General features: G+C 38.8%; 2 protein-coding genes across 2 annotated transcripts; both read left to right on the top strand.

Moving 5' to 3' along the window:
• The first annotated feature begins 939 nt into the window (after positions 1–939).
• Positions 940–2,988, top strand: LOC137003168 (coiled-coil domain-containing protein 1-like). The gene is made up of 2 exons (XM_067363219.1): positions 940–2,013; positions 2,647–2,988. The coding sequence occupies exons 1-2, from the start codon at positions 940–942 to the stop codon at positions 2,986–2,988; spliced, it is 1,416 nt and encodes a 471-aa protein (XP_067219320.1).
• An 8,580-nt stretch (positions 2,989–11,568) lies between these two features.
• LOC137003166 (coiled-coil domain-containing protein 1-like) lies at positions 11,569–13,608 on the top strand. The gene is made up of 2 exons (XM_067363217.1): positions 11,569–12,655; positions 13,319–13,608. Exons 1-2 carry the CDS (start codon positions 11,569–11,571, stop codon positions 13,606–13,608), a joined length of 1,377 nt encoding a protein of 458 aa, XP_067219318.1.
• The last annotated feature ends 750 nt before the right edge of the window (positions 13,609–14,358 follow it).

The raw sequence follows: 14,358 nt of genomic DNA, 5'->3' as shown, positions 1-14,358 counted from the left end.
TTTTGGATTATAAATTCTGTAATTATTTCTTCGTCGATGCACAGTCTAGCACCAGTGCCATTGTACATTTTGTCACATATTATCATGTACTGCCCTCTAGTGGTCAAATAACAGAACCGTGTTGGGGAGTTCAGCTTCTGTGAGTTTTTACAAGTGTGGGCATCTGCAGATGTGAGTAATGGGTGTGGAGAAAGGTCTTTATCATTGGTTGTAAAAGCTGTCTGTCAGGGTGTGGGGTAGGGCTAGGGGTGAGTTTCTGCTGTACCAATTCACCTTTCGAAACGCCCATTACTCCAACCTGCAGCTATCCCTGTCTCACTTTTAAGAGTTGTGAAACCTGTTTCTTAAATCATATCAATCAATCAATTTCAATGTTTTCCTGACTCTTCATATAGAATATCTGAATTCACATAAAAATTATGCAGTAATAGTCTGTTTTTGGTCAATTATACTAATAATTGCAATAAATTACTAAATATATATATATTCAAATAGTTAAAATAGTCACCTGATAATGAGGTTATTGATGATGATGATGATGATGATGATAAGGATGTTGTAGTTGGTGCAGGTGGTGATGTTGAGATTGATGATGAAGATTGTGGGGTTGAAGATGATTGTGCTGATAATTTTGGTGATGAAAATGGTGTAGATGATAACATTGAAGAAGATGATGATGACGATAGTGGGACTGATGAAGATGGTGCTGAGGATGGTGAATATGAGGAGGATGCTGTGGAAGATAGTATTGAAGACGTTGTTGATGATGATAATGATGTTAAAATTGGTGTTGAAGATGGGGATGATGATGGAGGCTGTGAGTTTGCTGATGATGGTAAAGATAAGGAAGATGATGTATAGGTTGCTGATAGTGAGGACTGTGCTACTGGGGTTGTTGTTGATGATGATGATGTTAGTGGGACTGATGAAGATGGTGCTATGTATGATGAATATGGTGGAGATGATAGCGTTGAAGATGTTGTTGATGATGTTATTGTTGGTGATGAAGATGGTGAAGATGGTATTGTTGAAGAAGAAGAAGATGATGATGACAATAGTGTGTTTGAAGAAGATGGTGCTGCTGATGATGGTGAAGCTGAAGATGGTGTTATTGATAGTATTGAAGATGTTGATAACGATATTAATATTGGTGATGAAGATGGTGTAGATGGTGATGAAGGCTGCAAGATTGATGATGATATTGGGACTGATGAAGATGGTGTTGTTGATAGTATTGAGGAAGGTGATGTTGTTGACGACAATAGTGAGACTGATAAAGAGGGTGCTGAGGATGGTATAGATGATAGTAAAGATGTTGGTAATGTTGGCGAAGATGTTGAAGATGATGAATATGGCATAGATGATGGTATTGAAGATGTCGTTGATGAAGTTAATGTTGGTGATGAAGGCTGTGAGTTTGCTGATGATGGTAAAAATGAGGAAGATGATTTAGAGGTTGCTGATAGTAAAGGCTTTGCTGTTTGGGTTGATGATAATGAAGTTTGGAGTGAAGTTGGTGGTAGTGAGGATGATGATGATGATGATGATGATGATGGGGGTGAGGATGATGAAGATGTTAATGATGTGTATGATATAGAGGAGGATGGTGGTGAGGTCAGTGGTGATGATGATGGTGAGGATGAAGAAGTTTGTGACATTGGTGATGATGGTGAGGAAGATGGAAATGCGGTTGTTGATGACAGTGTTGTGGTTGGTGATGATGGTGAAGATGGCTGCATAGTTGGTGATGTTAAAGATGGTAAGTATGACATAGGTTGTGTTGAGTTTGAAGAAGATGGTGACATTGGTGATGATGATGGTGTGGATGATAATGTTGATTCTGCTGAGCTTGTTGAAGATGAAGAGGATCTGGTTGGTGACATAGATGGTGAAGATGGTAAAGATGGCATCATGGTTGGTGAGGATGATGACTGTGGTGAGGTCTGTGATGATGGTGGGGTTGGTGATGAAGACCATTGGGGTGTTGAAAATAGTGGCAAGGCTGTTGATGCTGTAAGTGAAGATGATTGTAAATAATTTGAGAATGGTGGTGTGAAAACAAAAGAAAATTTGTATGGGTCTAGTGCTGTCTGATCTATCATAAAACGGGTCAACTAATTCAAGCATTTTTTTGGATTATAAATTCTGTAATTATTTCTTCGTTGATGCACAGTCTAGCACCAGTGCCATTGTACATTTTGTCACATATTATCATGTACTGCCCTCTAGTGGTCAAATAACAGAACCGTGTTGGGGAGTTCAGCTTCTGTGAGTTTTTACAAGTGTGGGCATCTGCAGATGTGAGTAATGGGTGTGGAGAAAGGTCTTTATCATTGGTTGTAAAAGCTGTCTGTCAGGGTGTGGGGTAGGGCTAGGGGTGAGTTTCTGCTGTACCAATTCACCTTTAGAAATGCCCATTACTCCAACCTGCAGCTATCCCTGTCTCACTTTTAAGAGTTGTGAAACCTGTTTCTTAAATCATATCAATCAATCAATTTCAATGTTTTCCTGACTCTTCATATAGAATATCTGAATTCACATAAAAACTATGCAGTAACAGTCTGTATTTGGTCAATTATACCAATAATTGCAATAAATTACTAAAAATATATATTCAAATAGTTAAAATAGTCACCTGATAATGAGGTTATTGATGATGATGATGATGATGATGATAAGGATGTTGTAGTTGGTGCAGGTGGTGATGTTGAGATTGATGATGAAGATTGTGGGGTTGAAGATGATTGTGCTGATAATTTTGGTGATGAAAATGGTGTAGATGATAACATTGAAGAAGATGATGATGACGATAGTGGGACTGATGAAGATGGTGCTGAGGATGGTGAATATGAGGAGGATGCTGTGGAAGATAGTATTGAAGACGTTGTTGATGATGATAATGATGTTAAAATTGGTGTTGAAGATGGGGATGATGATGGAGGCTGTGAGTTTGCTGATGATGGTAAAGATAAGGAAGATGATGTATAGGTTGCTGATAGTGAGGACTGTGCTACTGGGGTTGTTGTTGATGATGATGATGTTAGTGGGACTGATGAAGATGGTGCTATGTATGATGAATATGGTGGAGATGATGGCGTTGAAGATGTTGTTGATGATGTTATTGTTGGTGATGAAGATGGTGAAGATGGTATTGTTGAAGAAGAAGAAGATGATGATGACAATAGTGTGTTTGAAGAAGATGGTGCTGCTGATGATGGTGAAGCTGAAGATGGTGTTATTGATAGTATTGAAGATGTTGATAACGATATTAATATTGGTGATGAAGATGGTGTGGATGGTGATGAAGGCTGCAAGATTGATGATGATATTGGGACTGATGAAGATGGTGTTGTTGATAGTATTGAGGAAGGTGATGTTGTTGACGACAATAGTGAGACTGATAAAGAGGGTGCTGAGGATGGTATAGATGATAGTAAAGATGTTGGTAATGTTGGCGAAGATGTTGAAGATGATGAATATGGCATAGATGATGGTATTGAAGATGTCGTTGATGAAGTTAATGTTGGTGATGAAGGCTGTGAGTTTGCTGATGATGGTAAAAATGAGGAAGATGATTTAGAGGTTGCTGATAGTAAAGGCTTTGCTGTTTGGGTTGATGATAATGAAGTTTGGAGTGAAGTTGGTGGTAGTGAGGATGATGATGATGATGATGATGATGATGATGATGATGGGGGTGAGGATGATGAAGATGTTAATGATGTGTATGATATAGAGGAGGATGGTGGTGAGGTCAGTGGTGATGATGATGGTGAGGATGAAGAAGTTTGTGACATTGGTGATGATGGTGAGGAAGATGGAAATGCGGTTGTTGATGACAGTGTTGTGGTTGGTGATGATGGTGAAGATGGCTGCATAGTTGGTGATGTTAAAGATGGTAAGTATGACATAGGTTGTGTTGAGTTTGAAGAAGATGGTGACATTGGTGATGATGATGGTGTGGATGATAATGTTGATTCTGCTGAGCTTGTTGAAGATGAAGAGGATCTGGTTGGTGACATAGATGGTGAAGATGGTAAAGATGACATCATGGTTGGTGAGGATGATGACTGTGGTGAGGTCTGTGATGATGGTGGGGTTAGTGATGAAGACCATTGGGGTGTTGAAAATAGTGGCAAGGCTGTTGATGCTGTAAGTGAAGATGATGGTAAATAATTTGAGAATGGTGGTGTGAAAACAAAAGAAAATTTGTATGGGTCTAGTGCTGTCTGATTTATCATAAAACAGGTCAACTAATTCAAGCATTTTTTTGGATTATAAATTCTGTAATTATTTCTTCGTCAATGCACAGTCTAGCACCAGTGCCATTGTACATTTTGTCACATATTATCATGAACTGCCCTCTAGTGGTCAAATAACAGAACCGTGTTGGGGAGTTCAGCTTCTGTGAGTTTTTACAAGTGTGGGCATCTGCAGATGTGAGTAATGGGTGTGGAGAAAGGTCTTTATCATTGGTTGTAAAAGCTGTCTGTCAGGGTGTGGGGTAGGGCTAGGGGTGAGTTTCTGCTGTACCAATTCACCTTTCGAAACGCCCATTACTCCAACCTGCAGCTATCCCTGTCTCACTTTTAAGAGTTGTGAAACCTGTTTCTTAAATCATATCAATCAATCAATTTCAATGTTTTCCTGACTCTTCATATAGAATATCTGAATTCACATAAAAATTATGCAGTAATAGTCTGTTTTTGGTCAATTATACTAATAATTGCAATAAATTACTAAAATATATATATTCAAATAGTTAAAATAGTCACCTGATAATGAGGTTATTGATGATGATGATGATGATGATAAGGATGTTGTAGTTGGTGCAGGTGGTGATGTTGAGATTGATGATGAAGATTGTGGGGTTGAAGATGATTGTGCTGATAATTTTGGTGATGAAAATGGTGTAGATGATAACATTGAAGAAGATGATGATGACGATAGTGGGACTGATGAAGATGGTGCTGAGGATGGTGAATATGAGGAGGATGCTGTGGAAGATAGTATTGAAGACGTTGTTGATGATGATAATGATGTTAAAATTGGTGTTGAAGATGGGGATGATGATGGAGGCTGTGAGTTTGCTGATGATGGTAAAGATAAGGAAGATGATGTATAGGTTGCTGATAGTGAGGACTGTGCTACTGGGGTTGTTGTTGATGATGATGATGTTAGTGGGACTGATGAAGATGGTGCTATGTATGATGAATATGGTGGAGATGATAGCGTTGAAGATGTTGTTGATGATGTTATTGTTGGTGATGAAGATGGTGAAGATGGTATTGTTGAAGAAGAAGAAGATGATGATGACAATAGTGTGTTTGAAGAAGATGGTGCTGCTGATGATGGTGAAGCTGAAGATGGTGTTATTGATAGTATTGAAGATGTTGATAACGATATTAATATTGGTGATGAAGATGGTGTGGATGGTGATGAAGGCTGCAAGATTGATGATGATATTGGGACTGATGAAGATGGTGTTGTTGATAGTATTGAGGAAGGTGATGATGTTGACGACAATAGTGAGACTGATAAAGAGGGTGCTGAGGATGGTATAGATGATAGTAAAGATGTTGGTAATGTTGGCGAAGATGTTGAAGATGATGAATATGGCATAGATGATGGTATTGAAGATGTCGTTGATGAAGTTAATGTTGGTGATGAAGGCTGTGAGTTTGCTGATGATGGTAAAAATGAGGAAGATGATTTAGAGGTTGCTGATAGTAAAGGCTTTGCTGTTTGGGTTGATGATAATGAAGTTTGGAGTGAAGTTGGTGGTAGTGAGGATGATGATGATGATGATGATGATGGGGGTGAGGATGATGAAGATGTTAATGATGTGTATGATATAGAGGAGGATGGTGGTGAGGTCAGTGGTGATGATGATGGTGAGGATGAAGAAGTTTGTGACATTGGTGATGATGGTGAGGAAGATGGAAATGCGGTTGTTGATGACAGTGTTGTGGTTGGTGATGATGGTGAAGATGGCTGCATAGTTGGTGATGTTAAAGATGGTAAGTATGACATAGGTTGTGTTGAGTTTGAAGAAGATGGTGACATTGGTGATGATGATGGTGTGGATGATAATGTTGATTCTGCTGAGCTTGTTGAAGATGAAGAGGATCTGGTTGGTGACATAGATGGTGAAGATGGTAAAGATGGCATCATGGTTGGTGAGGATGATGACTGTGGTGAGGTCTGTGATGATGGTGGGGTTAGTGATGAAGACCATTGGGGTGTTGAAAATAGTGGCAAGGCTGTTGATGCTGTAAGTGAAGATGATGGTAAATAATTTGAGAATGGTGGTGTGAAAACAAAAGAAAATTTGTATGGGTCTAGTGCTGTCTGATTTATCATAAAACGGGTCAACTAATTCAAGCATTTTTTTGGATTATAAATTCTGTAATTATTTCTTCGTTGATGCACAGTCTAGCACCAGTGCCATTGTACATTTTGTCACATATTATCATGAACTGCCCTCTAGTGGTCAAATAGCAGAACCGTGTTGGGGAGTTCAGCTTCTGTGAGTTTTTACAAGTGTGGGCATCTGCAGATGTGAGTAATGGGTGTGGAGAAAGGTCTTTATCATTGGTTGTAAAAGCTGTCTGTCAGGGTGTGGGGTAGGGCTAGGGGTGAGTTTCTGCTGTACCAATTCACCTTTCGAAACGCCCATTACTCCAACCTGCAGCTATCCCTGTCTCACTTTTAAGAGTTGTGAAACCTGTTTCTTAAATCATATCAATCAATCAATTTCAATGTTTTCCTGACTCTTCATATAGAATATCTGAATTCACATAAAAATTATGCAGTAATAGTCTGTTTTTGGTCAATTATACTAATAATTGCAATAAATTACTAAAAATATATATTCAAATAGTTAAAATAGTCACCTGATAATGAGGTTATTGATGATGATGATGATGATGATAAGGATGTTGTAGTTGGTGCAGGTGGTGATGTTGAGATTGATGATGAAGATTGTGGGGTTGAAGATGATTGTGCTGATAATTTTGGTGATGAAAATGGTGTAGATGATAACATTGAAGAAGATGATGATGACGATAGTGGGACTGATGAAGATGGTGCTGAGGATGGTGAATATGAGGAGGATGCTGTGGAAGATAGTATTGAAGACGTTGTTGATGATGATAATGATGTTAAAATTGGTGTTGAAGATGGGGATGATGATGGAGGCTGTGAGTTTGCTGATGATGGTAAAGATAAGGAAGATGATGTATAGGTTGCTGATAGTGAGGACTGTGCTACTGGGGTTGTTGTTGATGATGATGATGTTAGTGGGACTGATGAAGATGGTGCTATGTATGATGAATATGGTGGAGATGATGGCGTTGAAGATGTTGTTGATGATGTTATTGTTGGTGATGAAGATGGTGAAGATGGTAGTGTTGAAGAAGAAGAAGAAGATGATGATGACAATAGTGTGTTTGAAGAAGATGGTGCTGCTGATGATGGTGAAGCTGAAGATGGTGTTATTGATAGTATTGAAGATGTTGATAACGATGTTAATATTGGTGATGAAGATGGTGTGGATGGTGATGAAGGCTGCAAGATTGATGATGATATTGGGACTGATGAAGATGGTGTTGTTGATAGTATTGAGGAAGGTGATGTTGTTGACGACAATAGTGAGACTGATAAAGAGGGTGCTGAGGATGGTATAGATGATAGTAAAGATGTTGGTAATGTTGGCGAAGATGTTGAAGATGATGAATATGGCATAGATGATGGTATTGAAGATGTCGTTGATGAAGTTAATGTTGGTGATGAAGGCTGTGAGTTTGCTGATGATGGTAAAAATGAGGAAGATGATTTAGAGGTTGCTGATAGTAAAGGCTTTGCTGTTTGGGTTGATGATAATAAAGTTTGGAGTGAAGTTGGTGGTAGTGATGATGATGATGATGATGATGATTGATGAAGATATGATGTGTATGATATAGAGGAGGATGGTGGTGAGGTCAGTGGTGATGATGATGGTGAGGATGAAGAAGTTTGTGACATTGGTGATGATGGTGAGGAAGATGGAAATGCGGTTGTTGATGACAGTGTTGTGGTTGGTGATGATGGTGAAGATGGCTGCATAGTTGGTGATGTTAAAGATGGTAAGTATGACATAGGTTGTGTTGAGTTTGAAGAAGATGGTGACATTGGTGATGATGATGGTGTGGATGATAATGTTGATTCTGCTGAGCTTGTTGAAGATGAAGAGGATCTGGTTGGTGACATAGATGGTGAAGATGGTAAAGATGGCATCATGGTTGGTGAGGATGATGACTGTGGTGAGGTCTGTGATGATGGTGGGGTTGGTGATGAAGACCATTGGGGTGTTGAAAATAGTGGCAAGGCTGTTGATGCTGTAAGTGAAGATGATTGTAAATAATTTGAGAATGGTGGTGTGAAAACAAAAGAAAATTTGTATGGGTCTAGTGCTGTCTGATTTATCATAAAACGGGTCAACTAATTCAAGCATTTTTTTGGATTATAAATTCTGTAATTATTTCTTCGTTGATGCACAGTCTAGCACCAGTGCCATTGTACATTTTGTCACATATTATCATGTACTGCCCTCTAGTGGTCAAATAACAGAACCGTGTTGGGGAGTTCAGCTTCTGTGAGTTTTTACAAGTGTGGGCATCTGCAGATGTGAGTAATGGGTGTGGAGAAAGGTCTTTATCATTGGTTGTAAAAGCTGTCTGTCAGGGTGTGGGGTAGGGCTAGGGGTGAGTTTCTGCTGTACCAATTCACCTTTCGAAACGCCCATTACTCCAACCTGCAGCTATCCCTGTCTCACTTTTAAGAGTTGTGAAACCTGTTTCTTAAATCATATCAATCAATCAATTTCAATGTTTTCCTGACTCTTCATATAGAATATCTGAATTCACATAAAAATTATGCAGTAATAGTCTGTTTTTGGTCAATTATACTAATAATTGCAATAAATTACTAAAAATATATATTCAAATAGTTAAAATAGTCACCTGATAATGAGGTTATTGATGATGATGATGATGATGATGATAAGGATGTTGTAGTTGGTGCAGGTGGTGATGTTGAGATTGATGATGAAGATTGTGGGGTTGAAGATGATTGTGCTGATAATTTTGGTGATGAAAATGGTGTAGATGATAACATTGAAGAAGATGATGATGACGATAGTGGGACTGATGAAGATGGTGCTGAGGATGGTGAATATGAGGAGGATGCTGTGGAAGATAGTATTGAAGACGTTGTTGATGATGATAATGATGTTAAAATTGGTGTTGAAGATGGGGATGATGATGGAGGCTGTGAGTTTGCTGATGATGGTAAAGATAAGGAAGATGATGTATAGGTTGCTGATAGTGAGGACTGTGCTACTGGGGTTGTTGTTGATGATGATGATGTTAGTGGGACTGATGAAGATGGTGCTATGTATGATGAATATGGTGGAGATGATGGCGTTGAAGATGTTGTTGATGATGTTATTGTTGGTGATGAAGATGGTGAAGATGGTATTGTTGAAGAAGAAGAAGATGATGATGACAATAGTGTGTTTAAAGAAGATGGTGCCGTTGATGATGGTGAAGCTGAAGATGGTGTTATTGATAGTATTGAAGATGTTGATAACGATATTAATATTGGTGATGAAGATGGTGTAGATGGTGATGAAGGCTGCAAGATTGATGATGATATTGGGACTGATGAAGATGGTGTTGTTGATAGTATTGAGGAAGGTGATGTTGTTGACGACAATAGTGAGACTGATAAAGAGGGTGCTGAGGATGGTATAGATGATAGTAAAGATGTTGGTAATGTTGGCGAAGATGTTGAAGATGGTGAATATGGCATAGATGATGGTATTGAAGATGTCGTTGATGAAGTTAATGTTGGTGATGAAGGCTGTGAGTTTGCTGATGATGGTAAAAATGAGGAAGATGATTTAGAGGTTGCTGATAGTAAAGGCTTTGCTGTTTGGGTTGATGATAATGAAGTTTGGAGTGAAGTTGGTGGTAGTGAGGATGAGGATGATGATGATGATGATGATGATGATGGGGGTGAGGATGATGAAGATGTTAATGATGTGTATGATATAGAGGAGGATGGTGGTGAGGTCAGTGGTGATGATGATGGTGAGGATGAAGAAGTTTGTGACATTGGTGATGATGGTGAGGAAGATGGAAATGTGGTTGTTGATGACAGTGTTGTGGTTGGTGATGATGGTGAAGATGGCTGCATAGTTGGTGATGTTAAACATGGTAAGTACGACATAGGTTGTGTTGAGTTTGAAGAAGATGGTGACATTGGTGATGATGATGGTGTGGATGATAATGTTGATTCTGCTGAGCTTGTTGAAGATGAAGAGGATCTGGTTGGTGACATAGATGGTGAAGATGGTAAAGATGGCATCATGGTTGGTGAGGATGATGACTGTGGTGAGGTCTGTGATGATGGTGGGGTTGGTGATGAAGACCATTGGGGTGTTGAAAATAGTGGCAAGGCTGTTGATGCTGTAAGTGAAGATGATGGTAAATAATTTGAGAATGGTGGTGTGAAAACAAAAGAAAATTTGTATGGGTCTAGTGCTGTCTGATCTATCATAAAACGGGTCAACTAATTCAAGCATTTTTTTGGATTATAAATTCTGTAATTATTTCTTCATTGATGCACAGTCTAGCATCAGTGCCATTGTACATTTTGTCACATATTATCATGTACTGCCCTCTAGTGGTCAAATAGCAGAACCGTGTTGGGGAGTTCAGCTTCTGTGAGTTTTTACAAGTGTGGGCATCTGCAGATGTGAGTAATGGGTGTGGAGAAAGGTCTTTATCATTGGTTGTAAAAGCTGTCTGTCAGGGTGTGGGGTAGGGCTAGGGGTGAGTTTCTGCTGTACCAATTCACCTTTCGAAACGCCCATTACTCCAACCTGCAGCTATCCCTGTCTCACTTTTAAGAGTTGTGAAAACTGTTTCTTAAATCATATCAATCAATCAATTTCAATGTTTTCCTGACTCTTCATATAGAATATCTGAATTCACATAAAAATTATGCAGTAATAGTCTGTTTTTGGTCAATTATACTAATAATTGCAATAAATTACTAAATATATATATATTCAAATAGTTAAAATAGTCACCTGATAATGAGGTTATTGATGATGATGATGATGATGATGATGATAAGGATGTTGTAGTTGGTGCAGGTGGTGATGTTGAGATTGATGATGAAGATTGTGGGGTTGAAGATGATTGTGCTGATAATTTTGGTGATGAAAATGGTGTAGATGATAACATTGAAGAAGATGATGATGACGATAGTGGGACTGATGAAGATGGTGCTGAGGATGGTGAATATGAGGAGGATGCTGTGGAAGATAGTATTGAAGACGTTGTTGATGATGATAATGATGTTAAAATTGGTGTTGAAGATGGGGATGATGATGGAGGCTGTGAGTTTGCTGATGATGGTAAAGATAAGGAAGATGATGTATAGGTTGCTGATAGTGAGGACTGTGCTACTGGGGTTGTTGTTGATGATGATGATGTTAGTGGGACTGATGAAGATGGTGCTATGTATGATGAATATGGTGGAGATGATAGCGTTGAAGATGTTGTTGATGATGTTATTGTTGGTGATGAAGATGGTGAAGATGGTATTGTTGAAGAAGAAGAAGATGATGATGACAATAGTGTGTTTGAAGAAGATGGTGCTGCTGATGATGGTGAAGCTGAAGATGCTGTTATTGATAGTATTGAAGATGTTGATAACGATATTAATATTGGTGATGAAGATGGTGTGGATGGTGATGAAGGCTGCAAGATTGATGATGATATTGGGACTGATGAAGATGGTGTTTTTGATAGTATTGAGGAAGGTGATGTTGTTGACGACAATAGTGAGACTGATAAAGAGGGTGCTGAGGATGGTATAGATGATAGTAAAGATGTTGGTAATGTTGGCGAAGATGTTGAAGATGATGAATATGGCATAGATGATGGTATTGAAGATGTCGTTGATGAAGTTAATGTTGGTGATGAAGGCTGTGAGTTTGCTGATGATGGTAAAAATGAGGAAGATGATTTAGAGGTTGCTGATAGTAAAGGCTTTGCTGTTTGGGTTGATGATAATGAAGTTTGGAGTGAAGTTGGTGGTAGTGAGGATGAGGATGATGATGATGATGATGGGGGTGAGGATGATGAAGATGTTAATGATGTGTATGATATAGAGGAGGATGGTGGTGAGGTCAGTGGTGATGATGATGGTGAGGATGTAGAAGTTTGTGACATTGGTGATGATGGTGAGGAAGATGGAAATGCGGTTGTTGATGACAGTGTTGTGGTTGGTGATGATGGTGAAGATGGCTGCATAGTTGGTGATGTTAAAGATGGTAAGTACGACATAGGTTGTGTTGAGTTTGAAGAAGATGGTGACATTGGTGATGATGATGGTGTGGATGATAATGTTGATTCTGCTGAGCTTGTTGAAGATGAAGAGGATCTGGTTGGTGACATAGATGGTGAAGATGGTAAAGATGACATCATGGTTGGTGAGGATGATGACTGTGGTGAGGTCTGTGATGATGGTGGGGTTAGTGATGAAGACCATTGGGGTGTTGAAAATAGTGGCAAGGCTGTTGATGCTGTAAGTGAAGATGATGGTAAATAATTTGAGAATGGTGGTGTGAAAACAAAAGAAAATTTGTATGGGTCTAGTGCTGTCTGATTTATCATAAAACAGGTCAACTAATTCAAGCATTTTTTTGGATTATAAATTCTGTAATTATTTCTTCGTCAATGCACAGTCTAGCACCAGTGCCATTGTACATTTTGTCACATATTATCATGAACTGCCCTCTAGTGGTCAAATAACAGAACCGTGTTGGGGAGTTCAGCTTCTGTGAGTTTTTACAAGTGTGGGCATCTGCAGATGTGAGTAATGGGTGTGGAGAAAGGTCTTTATCATTGGTTGTAAAAGCTGTCTGTCAGGGTGTGGGGTAGGGCTAGGGGTGAGTTTCTGCTGTACCAATTCACCTTTCGAAACGCCCATTACTCCAACCTGCAGCTATCCCTGTCTCACTTTTAAGAGTTGTGAAACCTGTTTCTTAAATCATATCAATCAATCAATTTCAATGTTTTCCTGACTCTTCATATAGAATATCTGAATTCACATAAAAATTATGCAGTAATAGTCTGTTTTTGGTCAATTATACTAATAATTGCAATAAATTACTAAAAATATATATTCAAATAGTTAAAATAGTCACCTGATAATGAGGTTATTGATGATGATGATGATGATAAGGATGTTGTAGTTGGTGCAGGTGGTGATGTTGAGATTGATGATGAAGATTGTGGGGTTGAAGATGATTGTGCTGATAATTTTGGTGATGAAAATGGTGTAGATGATAACATTGAAGAAGATGATGATGACGATAGTGGGACTGATGAAGATGGTGCTGAGGATGGTGAATATGAGGAGGATGCTGTGGAAGATAGTATTGAAGACGTTGTTGATGATGATAATGATGTTAAAATTGGTGTTGAAGATGGGGATGATGATGGAGGCTGTGAGTTTGCTAATGATGGTAAAGATAAGGAAGATGATGTATAGGTTGCTGATAGTGAGGACTGTGCTACTGGGGTTGTTGTTGATGATGATGATGTTAGTGGGACTGATGAAGATGGTGCTATGTATGATGAATATGGTGGAGATGATAGCGTTGAAGATGTTGTTGATGATGTTATTGTTGGTGATGAAGATGGTGAAGATGGTATTGTTGAAGAAGAAGAAGATGATGATGACAATAGTGTGTTTGAAGAAGATGGTGCTGCTGATGATGGTGAAGCTGAAGATGCTGTTATTGATAGTATTGAAGATGTTGATAACGATATTAATATTGGTGATGAAGATGGTGTGGATGGTGATGAAGGCTGCAAGATTGATGATGATATTGGGACTGATGAAGATGGTGTTTTTGATAGTATTGAGGAAGGTGATGTTGTTGACGACAATAGTGAGACTGATAAAGAGGGTGCTGCGGATGGTATAGATGATAGTAAAGATGTTGGTAATGTTGGCGAAGATGTTGAAGATGATGAATATGGCATAGATGATGGTATTGAAGATGTCGTTGATGAAGTTAATGTTGGTGATGAAGGCTGTGAGTTTGCTGATGATGGTAAAAATGAGGAAGATGATTTAGAGGTTGCTGATAGTAAAGGCTTTGCTGTTTGGGTTGATGATAATGAAGTTTGGAGTGAAGTTGGTGGTAGTGAGGATGATGATGATGATGGGGGTGAGGATGATGAAGATGTTAATGATGTGTATGATATAGAGGAGGATGGTGGTGAGGTCAGTGGT

The sequence above is a fragment of the Chanodichthys erythropterus genome, chromosome 16 (genome assembly GCF_024489055.1).
Source record: "Chanodichthys erythropterus isolate Z2021 chromosome 16, ASM2448905v1, whole genome shotgun sequence".
NCBI classification, from domain to species: Eukaryota; Metazoa; Chordata; class Actinopteri; order Cypriniformes; family Xenocyprididae; genus Chanodichthys; species Chanodichthys erythropterus.
The sequence above is the reverse complement of the archived record's forward strand: the minus strand, read 5'-3'. Positions and strand labels throughout refer to the sequence as shown.